Raw genomic sequence first — 11,910 nt, forward strand, 5'->3', positions numbered from 1 at the left:
TTTTCGAAATCACGAAAATAAAAGCCATAAATGCAATGTAACAGTGATCATAGGGAGTGTGACCGATTTTTTTTACAATAAACTACATAAATAAATTATAACACCAAAATCTAGAGCCATATTTTAGGCCACTGAATTGCAGTGGCAGCTAGGGGTGTACAACTCCTCTAGAGCAGTTTTGAGTGAAGATCTCATAGGTAGTGATTCAAGTTGCAGTTTATTGGCAATAGCATTCCAGACCCTGGGGTCATGAATAGCAAAGGCCCTTCCAGTTTTTGTACGGCAATGGGAATGTGAAGCTGGTAAATGAGCGAATACCTGAGGTCAAATTTGTTCTTTGAAACAGAGAGGAGATCCAGTAGGTAGTCTGCGGAATTTTTTGTAAGTACATCGTGAATAAATAAGATCTGGTGCACAAGCTGTCGAACATTAAGAGATGTTAAGTTTGACCCAATGTAGAGATCACAGTGGTGAGTCTATGGGGCAGTGTTGAGTCTATGGGCAGTGTTGAGGCTATGGGCAGTGTTGAGTCTACGGGCAGTGCTGAGTCTATGGGCAGTGTTGAGTCTATGGGCAGTGCTGAGTCTATGGGCAGTGTTGAGTCTATGGGCAGTGCTGAGTCTATGGGCAGTGTTTATCAATTCTACAGAATCTGAGCCTCGCTCGCACTGCGTGTTCGCCTATCCGCACTACGATTTATAAAAGCACCCTGCTAAGGCCTCACGTGATAACAGCCCCGCCGAGTCGCCTGCCCATGATTCGAGGCACGGAACGTCGAATCTCCTCCTCCACCACGACCACACGAGGACATTGTTTTGTTTGTAACCTCACCACGAAGGAGGATATAGCTCAAGACCCCCTCCCCAGACACCTACGCAGCGTTGCGCTGGTGAGTGCCGCGTTGAGGCCTATTCCGGGAGTGTCACCGGTCTCGGCTAGATTGCCCAGCCGGCCGAGGCGGCACTTTGGCCGGCTACAGATGCCGCTGTCATGGGATGGTCTCCATAGAGACCTGGAAGATGGTCTCTAGGTTATGTTGTGGGTTAGCAAGCTTCCAAAGGATGCCTGAAGGCTGCCGCTAGGCTTCTGTAACGAATCTTTGCTGCGTGTTTTAAACTTGAATTATTTGCAATGCACGCGTGTCAATGTGCTCTAGAGGAGTTGTACAACCCTAGCTGCCACTGCTATTCAGTGGCCTAAATTATGGCTCTAGATTTTGGTGTTATAATTTATTTATGTAGTTTATTGTTAAAAATTCGGTCACAGTCCCTATGATCACTGTTACATTGGATTTATGGCTTTTATTTTGGTGATTTCGAAAAGTTTTTTTGTTTTGGCCATGTTTTTGTTTATTGTAGTACGGAGTTAGACTGATGGCTTTAATCTTAGTTGTCTTGTGGTTGTTGTTATTTGACTTGTATCCCACTGGGATTTTTGCACACAGCGTTGGTGTACGGTGCTATTTCAGGGATATTTTGATATTTTTTCCTGTATTTTCTGTTTGCACAGTCACATAATCACTTTAAGATGTTTTCTTGTTCATGTTTTTTGTTTGTTGCGGTTGCACCCGATTCAAGAGCCGAATGGCTCACAGGGCTATACCAAATAAATCAACTATGAACTATGCGTCGCTCAAAAGACTTCACTAGAGCGCGTCGCGTTCAAGCTCGCTTTGTCTACCTTAGGAGCTTACAAAGTGCCGCCCAATAATTTACCGTGCGTCTGCCTCTTAGGCCGAGTGAATTGCTTGAACAAGTGCACATTCAGAAGCGTAAACTCTGCGAGTATCTCGTTTTAAATTTTGATTTGAAGCTTTCGTGACTGCGGTAATTCATATTCTTAGCTCTTTCGGTAAAGTCAGAGTTGAAGGGAAACAATAAAACAATAAAATATATATAAAACAAAAAAAATTCTCACGACGTTTCGACCTGATGACGACCGGTGTGTTATGGTCGAAACGTCGTGAGAATTTTTATTGTTTTATATATTTTATTATTTTATTGTTTCCCTTCAACGTGACTTTACTGAAAGAGCTAAGAATATCTCGTTTTATTCATAGTCCGTGTTTCCAAGGACAAAAAAAATTGCACATTCTCATTACCAATACATCAACCTGGCTGGCGGTCACACTTGCCAGGAGCCCCTTTCCCTGTCGGTTTGACATTTTTTTCAACTCAATTGTTTTTATTACACAGCTCTTGGACAGATGTGCGGCAGTGTTGGTTTATACCCTGGGAGGTGCTCTCACTTCAGGGGCTGTTTCATTGATGGGAAAAACCTGAGCTGGGGCTGTAATCAATGTTGTTTTATTGATCTAGTTTAAAACATCAGCACGAACATCGGTGCCAAACTAACACGATGTGAGGCGCTAGATTTGAAGCTTTCGTGATGTGCAAGGATTCATACTCTTTGGATTTTTTTCGGTAAAGCCGCGGAGGTAAAAAAAAATCAAGTTAAACCCAAGTTAAACTTTAGCAGCCTTATAGTTTACAGCAGTATACTCTGCAAGGTAACCAGTTTGTCAGCTTAACTACTGCCTCCTGCCTCTGGTTCACGTGTGTAACGCTCTTCAACCTGCACACGGCCATCTCTCCGTCCCCAACCCCCTGCAGCATAACAGAAGGTGGCTTAACTTAGCCCCCCCCCCACGGCCCTTCTTATCCCCCCCCCTTAACCTGTATACAATCTCGGGTGTCTTAGAGTTCTCTTCACCTGATGCAGCAATTTTGCTGTGACGGTTTCCACCTCAAGACGGAAGCTTGTGCTGCTGCCTCCGAAACGTCGTGATTTTAATTGAGTTGTTTTTTTCATTTATTTATTTTATAGATTTTTTTTTACCTACGTGACTTCAGCAAAAAAAAACAAAGAGTCCGATGCGAGGAGGCGTTTCCCCCAACGTTCGTTTTCTGCGGTGGCAAAAAATGCAGCCTCTGCGAAACGATGAGAACCTAAACATTTTGCTCAACACAGGAGGAACGTGTCCATCAGTGAGGGAGCCTTAGGCATGCATCCAATTGTCCCGTTGTGAAGGAGGAGGTCTTTAACCCGGCATGGTTGTCACCTGGTGTACAGGAGGTCGTGGGGTTTGATACCGACCCTGACACTCCCTGCTCTATCTTTGGAGTTGACGTTTCTCGCGCCCCGCGGCCGCGTGGATTTCTCTCCCAGAGTCCTCCGGTTTTTTCCCCTCCACATTCAGAAACGCCACGCGTTTAGAGTATTTTGCCCTGAATGTCCACTTGATATCAGCCCACCGTTTATGGGCCAATGTCTCTTCTTAAAAAGAGCTATGTAGCACGGTGGTGTGCTTCGCGTGGCAAGATTAAACATTGGTTAGTTTTATTAGTATATATATTTTTTTAAAGTGATTTGTTTTACTCTTCCTGTAACTCTGCACTCACGCCGTGTTTTTGTTTTGTGTTTGTTGTCATGTTTCTGACCCAGCGCCACAGCTGGACATCTGTGAAAAAAGAGCTTCATAGCGCTTTGGATTCCTCCTCTTGCAGTCTAAATAAATATCATTCCCACTGCTCCTCCTACTCCCTCCCCTTCACCCCTCCTAGCCAAGTGAAGGAAGCCGCCAGGCCGACCATCTGCCACCCCCCCCCCCCCCATGGAGACTTTCCACACCACCACCCGTTTAGTGGCCTTGCTGGTCGTTGTGCTGGGCGACCGTCACAACCCCTTCACCCTGCCCCTTGACCGTGAGTAGCAAACAGCGCCGCTACCCCACTTGAGACGATGCCCCCTCTCAACGCTACTCCCACTAAAGGCCATCGACTAAACTCGACTCTTTTGACTTCACCAGGCAATGCCCACTGAGCTTCGTGGCTCTTTTTTTTTTCAGAAGCGCCCCGGCTCTTGCAAATGATAGCTTCAACGAAGCACTTCGACGTTCAAGCGGGGCCGAGTACTCGAAACACTTGTGGGTATTTGTTTGAGTAGTGTGTGGGTCTCTGTGTGAGTAGTGTGTGGGTATCTGTGTGAGTAGTGTGTGGGTCTCTGTGTGAGTAGTGTGTGGGTATCTGTGTGAGTAGTGTGTGGGTCTCTGTGTGAGTAGTGTGTGGGTCTCTCTGTGAGTAGTGTGTGGGTATCTGTGGGTCTCACACAGAGACCCACACACTACTCACACAGAGACCCATACACTACTCACTCAGAGACCCACAGACTACTCACAGAGAGACCCACACACTACTCACAGAGAGACCCACACACTACTCACAGAGATACCCACACACTACTCACACAGAGACACACACACTACTCATAGAGAGACCCAGACACTACTCACTCAGAGACCCACACACTACTCACACAGAGACCCACAGACTACTCACTCAGAGACCCACACACTACTCACACAGAGACCCACACACTACTCACAGAGAGACCCACACACTACTCACTCAGAGACTCACACACTACTCACACAGAGACACACAGACTACTCACACAAAGACCCACACACTACTCACACAGAGACACACAGACTACTCACACAGAGACTCACACACTACTCACTCAGAGACCCACACACTACTCACACACAGAGACCCACACACTATTCACACAGAGACCCACACACTACTCACACAGAGACCCACACACTACTCACACAGAGACCCAATACACTACTCACACAGAGACCCACAGACTACTCACACAGAGACCCACAGACTACTCACACAGAGACCCACACACTACTCACTCAGAGACCCACACACTACTCACACAGAGACCCTCACACTACTCACATAGAGACCCAGACACTACTCACTCAGAGACCCACACACTACTCACACAGAGACCCACAGACTACTCACTCAGAGACCCACACACTACTCACAGAGAGACCCACACACTACTCACAGAGATACCCACACACTACTCACACAGAGACACACACACTACTCACAGAGAGACCCAGACACTACTCACTCAGAGACCCACACACTACTCACACAGAGACCCACAGACTACTCACTCAGAGACCCACACACTACTCACACAGAGACCCACACACTACTCACAGAGAGACCCACACACTACTCAGAGAGAGACTCACACACTACTCACACAGAGACACACAGACTACTCACACAGAGACCCACACACTACTCATACAGAGACTCACACACTACTCACTCAGAGACCCATACACTACTCACACACAGAGACCCACACACTACTCACACAGAGACCCACACACTACTCACACAGAGAGACCCACACACTACTCACACAGAGAACCACAGACTACTCACACAGAGACCCACAGACTACTCACACAGAGACCCACACACTACTCACACAGAGACCCACACACTACTCACACAGAGAGACCCACACACTACTCACACAGAGAGACCCACACACTACTCACACAGAGACCCACACACTACTCACATAGAGACCCAGACACTACTCACATAGAGACCCACAGACTACTCACAGAGAGACCCACACACTACTCACAGAGAGACCCACAGACTACTCACACAGAGAGACACACACACTACTCACACAGAGACCCACACACTACTCACACAGAGACCCTACTAACACTCTGCTGTATTTTCGCCCGCAGCTGCGGTTATCATCTCTGGCCACGTACGGTACCAAAGAAGCTCACATCAGGTGTATGCAGCAAAGCAGCAACCTCCGGACACACGACGGAAAGGTGCACGGTTGCGACATCACACACACACACGTACAGGGCCCAGTTGAGTACGCAGTTTGTTAAGGTGCAGCACTGCAAGTACTTGCTCGGCCCGGAGCGACCCCCCCCACCACCCTCGGGAGCGACCTCTGCCCGCTCGCTGTCTCTGCCCCCCCCACCACCGCCTCACACAGCCAGCCCCCCGTCGATGCTGACGGAGCCAGACAGGATGTACAGGGCGAGAGAGGGAGAGGCGGTGTACATGGAGTGCTCGGTGTGGCCGCCCGCCACCATCCTGTGGTGAGACCGAACGCCGCGCCTGAGCGTCCATCCCGCTCCGCCTCTCCTCTCGCTCTCCGTTCGCTGGAGACTCTTTTTGTTTATTTCACCGCCTGATGCCCACCGAGCCGTGCAGCTGTTTTTCAGAAGCTACCCGGCCATGTCGCAAACGACAGCCCTGACGACGAAGAGGCTCCTCGTTCATTCGGCATGCCGTCATCGCGCCTCGACGCTCCCTGTCGCGAGGGCTGTACGTGCCCTGAACTTCTTTCGCACCCTACATGGCCAACCGTGCTAATAAGAGGTACGGGAGCTGAGTCTGTTTTGTGAATGCCGCCAGCGGGTTTGCATGGCTGGCCACGTACGGAGCGAAAGAAGTTCAACATAGAACACTCCCATAGACTTCAATGTTAAAGGCTCCCATATACTTCAATGTTAAAGGCTCCCATAGACATTAATGTTAAAGACTCCCATAGACTTCAATGTTAAAGACTCCCATAGACTTCAATGTTAAAGACTCCCATAGACTTCAATGTTAAAGGTTCCCATAGACATTAATGTTAAAGACTCCAATAGGCTTCAATGTTAAAGGCTCCCATAGGCTAACATTTATAATTTCGCGCGTGCGGGGGCGGGGTTGGGCGACTGTCGATGGCCGCCACGCGGATGTGGCTCAGAGCGAGAGAGCGAGAGAAGGGCACTCAACGCGGCGGAGGGCCGCGTGAACCTCGCCGCTCCAACGTCCCCCGGGACGTTCGCCTCCGCGTCTCCCGAAGCCGCCGACCCCGGATCTCAAAACCCCCGACGGCATCGCCGTCAAACCGCAACGGTTCACGCCCCCCACCTGCCCCCCGCCTGCCCCCCCCCACGCCTTCCCGCGCACCGCCAGGTTCAGGAACTACCGGAGCTTGAAAGTTAAGGGCGAGCGCTTCCAGATCTTCGAGAACGGCACCCTTCGCATCCTGGACTTGCGGCGCGAGGACACGGACACTTACACCTGCTTCGCCACCAACAACCTGAACAGCGACCAGCTGCGGGCGCACCTCTCCGTCGAAGGTGAGCAAAGTCGCCGCCGGCAACAAACCCGCCGGCCGGAATCCCTCTCCGATCCGGCGCCGAGCCATTAACCGCCGCCGTCGAAGACGAAGATCCCCCGCCGTGTAGCCTCAACAGGCCGCGGGGGCGAGCGCCGTTAGCGAGCGGCGCCTGTGAAGGCCGGCACGGCGCACGAGGGGGCGGGTGGCCGGCGCCACGCCCGACCGCCTTTGTCTCCCCGGTGCTGGCGATGTTCGCCACACACCGCGCCGGGTGCTCGTTTGAGGCCGAGTCGACTTAGGGGAGGCCCAAGACCGGTTCAGATAATCGTCACCGCGTGTTGGTGGCCGTGAGCGGGAATCGAACTCGGGTTCGCAGGGTTCGTAGCGCGGTGTAGCGCGGTGTAGACCGCTACACCCGCCACCGCCACCATTAACTACCACCACCATCACCCCCACAACCACCCCCACAGTGGCGCCGGGCGGTGAGGAGGAGGACGAGGAGGAGGACGAGGACGAGGAGGACGAGGAGGAGGACGAGGAGGGAGACGAGGAGGAGGACGAGGAGGAGGACGAGAAGGAGGAGGACGAGGAGGAGGGCCAGGACGATGGCAAGGAGGCCTCTACGTCCTCGCCATCGGCCCCCAACGCCGGTAGCGGCCGTGACGGCGGTGCTGATGAGGGCGAGGATGACGACGACGAGCTGTTAGCTACCTCGCCAGGTACGCGGGAGGGCGGCGGCTTGGATCGTCTGACCACCCTGACGATGCAAATGGCCGTGGTCAGCCCAATGAGATCGGCGGCGCGGAAAGTCCTGGGTTTTAAAAAAACTTGGTTTCTGGCCACCCCGTGAATCTCCATTGGCTGCTCGGGTTCCCAAGTGCTTGCTCCATTCATGCTTGGATTCAATGTTAAAGGCTCCCATAGACTTCAATGTTAAAGGCTCCCATAGACTTCAATGTTAAAGACTCCCATAGACTTCAATGTTAAAGGCTCCCATAGACTTCAATGTTACAGGCTCCCATAGACTTCAATGTTAAAGGCTCCCACAGACTTCAATGTTAAAGGCTCCCACAGACTTCAATGTTAAAGGCTCCCGTAGACTTCAATGTTAAAGGCTCCCGTAGACTTCAATGTTAAAGGCTCCCGTAGACTTCAATGTTAAAGGCTCCCGTAGACTTCAATGTTAAAGGCTTCCATAGACTTCAATGTTAAAGGCTCCCATAGACTTCAATGTTAAAGGCTCCCATAGACTTCAATGTTAAAGGCTCCCATAGACTTCACTGTTAAAGGCTCCCATAGACTTCAATGTTAAAGGCTCCCATAGACTTCAATGTTAAAGTCTCCCATAGACTTCAATGTTAAAGGCTCCCATAGACTTCAATGTTAAATGGCTCCCATAGACTTCTATGTTAAAGGCTCCCATAGACTTAAATGTTAAAGGCTCCCATGGACTCATGGAGGTGCACACATCGAGGGCAGTCAACCAATTTGCGGTCAAACGGAGATAAAATAACGCTTTGACAATAAAACGATTCTCAGCATCGCAACTCTGGGCAGGGGTTTGCTGTTTTGGCAAAGAGCGTTGTTGACACGCGGGTGGCGGTGGTGGTGGTGGTGGTCCACCGCTCACCGCAGAGGAGTTACAATCGGGCACCTGACGTCAATGATGTGACAGTCGGCGTTTTAATTTACCAAATAGTTTTAAACGTAGTGTGATGGATCGTCTCTCTGAATGAGTGATTGGGTGGGTGGGTGAGTGGCTGAGTGAACAAGTGAGGAAGAGGTTTCAGTCTCAACTACCAACAACCTCCAACAAATCTTCCATCCCCTAGGAGGTGGTGGCGGTGGTGGTGTTAGTGGTGTTGGTGGTGTTGGTGTTGGTGGTGTTGGTGTTGGTGGTGTTGGTGGTGTTGGTGGTGGTGTTGGTGGTGGTGTTGGTGGTGTTGGTGGTGGTGTTGGTGGTGATGTTGGTGGTGTTGGTGGTGTTGGTGGTGATGTTGGTGGTGGTGTTGGTGGTGTTGGTGGTGATGTTGGTGGTGTTGGTGGTGATGTTGGTGGTGGTGTTGGTGGTGATGTTGGTGGTGGTGTTGGTGTTGGTGGTGTTGGTGGTGTTGGTGTTGTTGGTGGTGGTGGAAATGGAGGAGGAGGCGGAGGGTTATAGGAGGCCCCCCCGGTACTCGTACATCGCTCTCATCGTAGCGATGGCGACTGACGTCTCGTTTCTCCGCTTGCCCCTTTGCAGCGGCGATGGCGTCATCAGCAGCGGCGACGACGTCAGTGGTGACGACGTCAGCGGGGCGGGCGTCCGCCACCAGCAAGGCGTCTTGCTGCCCCGGTGCCGCTTGGCCCACGGCGCTTCTGCTCGCGCTGGTGCCGTCGTTGGCGCGCGGCGGCGACGTCTAGAAGGAAGCTTTTCTTTCTCGCTCTCGCAAAAATCTTTACGATTTGCGATGCCCCGTTGCGTTCCGACATCGTTTCTCGTTTCCACGCATTCACGTTGTCCCGAGTTTTATTCGGGGAAAAAAGTAACTCGCCGTGTGCCCGCGAACGTCTCGCGGAGAGCCGTCTTGCGTGACGATTTTAAACGCGAGTTGCGACTGAGTCATGCCCTGAAGTTGTTCCGTGCTGCTGCTGCTGCCGTGCTGAAGACGTAATGATAAAGGCGCCAAGTTAGCTGTTGCTGCTGTTGTTGACACAAATGTTGCCGTTGTTGATGGTCCAGCTGAGGCAGGGAGAAGCTGCCTTAGTCTTGCAGGGCGAACGCTGTTGTGGATCTGGTGGGGGGGGGGGGGGGCGCTGTGGTGCTCTGTGAGTGATGTACAGCAAAGGGAGACTAGAGTCTTGTGCGTCCGTCTCGTCTCACACGCTTAGGTGAGGACATCACTGATTAAGAATATTATTTTGTTACCAGGTTAAGAAGGGCCCACAACTGGGGCCTATCGTTGGCTTCTGATTTCACCGATTTTCCTCGAGTCGAAATAAAAACATCTGATTGTGAATATAACAGCACGAGCTTTAACTACCCGGCTTCGCCCGGGACTTGGATTCACCACGTCCGGCCGCCTTTGTCTCCCGATGTTCACACCACAACATTTACACGTTTGAGGCTGAGTCGACCTAGGGGAGGCCCAGGACCGGTTGAAATAATCGTCACCGGTGGTGGCCGTGAGCGGGAATCGAACTCGGGTCGCCGGGTTCGTAGCGCAGCGTAGCGCTAACCACTACACTACCGCTCCCCCCCCCACACACAGACACACACAGACACACACACAGCCACACACAGACACACACACAGACACACACAGACACACACAGACACACACACAGACACACAGACAACGCTAACCGCTACACTACAATGCGTTACGCTTCCACGTGCGCGGGTCACGTGACAGATTTGATGTCACAGCTCACTTGCCGTGCAAAAAATAAATGCATTATTGAGCTCCCCCCCCCCCCCTAAAATATAAGCTAAAAGTGTATTTTTATAATGTTTGCACGGTGTACAGTCTGGAAAGTACCCACATGGCAAATTTAAAGTTTGTTGCATGTCGGGAAGTACGCTAAACATTTTGAACAGACACACATAATCACAACTTTGCCTTTTATATATCTGGAGATAAGGGAAACTACCGTTCGCAAACTATCACGGTTTGAAAGAGACGCTTAACGACGCCTCGGTGGTGTTTAAAGAAGTTGTTACCACGTAAAATCTCCACATTCTATGGGGAGCAAAATAAACACATCATGCTCCAGTTTAAATGCCCCGACCACCCGTGAGATCACCACGGAGCTTAGGCCAAGTTCGCTGACAGGTCACGGGACAGACCCAGATGCCATGGGTTGACTGACTTGAGGCAATTGGCAGATGCATCACAGTACACATCCACACCCACCCTCCCACTCACCCACCAACCGATTCACCCACCCTTTCACTCACTTACCCACTCACCTACCCAGCCACTCATCTACCCATCCAGTCATTCGCCCACTCACCTACCCACCCACTCACCTACCCACCCACTCACCTACCCACCTACTCACCTACCAACCCACCCACTCATCTACCCATCCAGTCATTCGCCCACTCACTCACCTACCCACCCACTCATCTACCCACCCACTCACCTACCTACCCACTCACTCACCTACCCACTCACTCACCTACCCACTCACTCACCTACCCACCCACTCACCTACCCACCCACTCACCTACCCATCCACTCACCTACCTACCCAGTCATTCGCCCACTCACCTACCCATCCACTCACCTACCCACCCTGTCATTCGCCCACACACCTACCCATCCACTCACCTACCCACCCACTCACCCACCCACTCACCTACCCACTCACCTACCCACCCACTCACCTACCCATCCAGTCATTCGCCCACTCACCCCACACCACACCGCACCGTTTGAACCTCTTCCTCCTGCGCTGATACGAGCCGTCATCAAAGATGTTCGCAGCCGCCGGGTCCACGACCCAGTGATTGCTTCTGCCCGGCCGGCCCGGCCTTCTGGGCACTTTAACGAAGCAGTCTTCAAACGTGAGGCAGCGACGGACAGAGTTTCCCCGCTTCTTGTCATTGTTCTGATAGAAGGGGAAGTTCTCAGTAATGAAGCGACAGATGTCCCTCGCTGTCAGGCGGCCCTCGGCCGGGATGACAATTGCCATTGTGGTGCCACAACAGAGAAGCCGCTCCGTCGAAACCGGGGCAGTCGCTGTGCTGCTGCGACCGAGAAGCCACCTGGCTCCCATCACAGCACTTCCCCTGCCCCCCCCCCCCACCTAAACACACACACACTCAAGTAGGGCCTCATGGGGAGGGGGGGGGGCACCTGCCCTGAGTTGTTACCTGAGAGGCCCCCTCGTGGGGGTGCTCCACGGTTTCTCAGGGTTAGGGAATTGGCAGGCACCCCCCCCCCCAGG

At 51.9% G+C, this 11,910-nt stretch overlaps 1 protein-coding gene across 5 annotated transcripts; it reads left to right on the forward strand.

Moving 5' to 3' along the window:
* The first annotated feature begins 682 nt into the window (after window positions 1–682).
* LOC142912103 (uncharacterized) lies at window positions 683–9,979 on the forward strand. 5 transcript variants are annotated; one of them, XM_076060411.1, is made up of 8 exons: window positions 683–889; window positions 3,564–3,704; window positions 3,848–3,925; window positions 5,588–5,680; window positions 5,854–5,959; window positions 6,828–6,994; window positions 7,446–7,694; window positions 9,218–9,979. In XM_076060411.1, the coding sequence occupies exons 2-8, from the start codon at window positions 3,614–3,616 to the stop codon at window positions 9,376–9,378; spliced, it is 945 nt and encodes a 314-aa protein (XP_075916526.1). In that variant the 5' UTR covers window positions 683–889; window positions 3,564–3,613; the 3' UTR covers window positions 9,379–9,979. The 5 variants fall into 5 exon arrangements, with proteins under 5 accessions (XP_075916526.1, XP_075916527.1, XP_075916528.1 ...); XM_076060412.1 differs by lacking the exon at window positions 3,848–3,925; XM_076060413.1 differs by lacking the exon at window positions 3,564–3,704.
* Window positions 9,980–11,910: the final 1,931 nt, after the last annotated feature.

The sequence above is a fragment of the Petromyzon marinus genome, unplaced genomic scaffold (genome assembly GCF_048934315.1).
Source record: "Petromyzon marinus isolate PM22_M1 ecotype Great Lakes invasive population unplaced genomic scaffold, UKy_Petmar_22M1.pri1.0 PM_G_Scaffold_19, whole genome shotgun sequence".
Lineage (NCBI taxonomy): Eukaryota > Metazoa > Chordata > Hyperoartia > Petromyzontiformes > Petromyzontidae > Petromyzon > Petromyzon marinus.

Coding starts and splice junctions, on each gene's coding strand:
- LOC142912103 (XM_076060411.1), top strand. CDS start 3,614: ATGGAGACTTTCCACACCACCACCCGTTTAGTGGCCTTGCTGGTCGTT. Junction 3,926..5,587: donor GCCGAGTACTCGAAACACTT/GTGGGTATTTGT, acceptor TTTCGCCCGCAG/CTGCGGTTATCATCTCTGGC. Junction 5,960..6,827: donor CCGCCCGCCACCATCCTGTG/GTGAGACCGAAC, acceptor GCGCACCGCCAG/GTTCAGGAACTACCGGAGCT.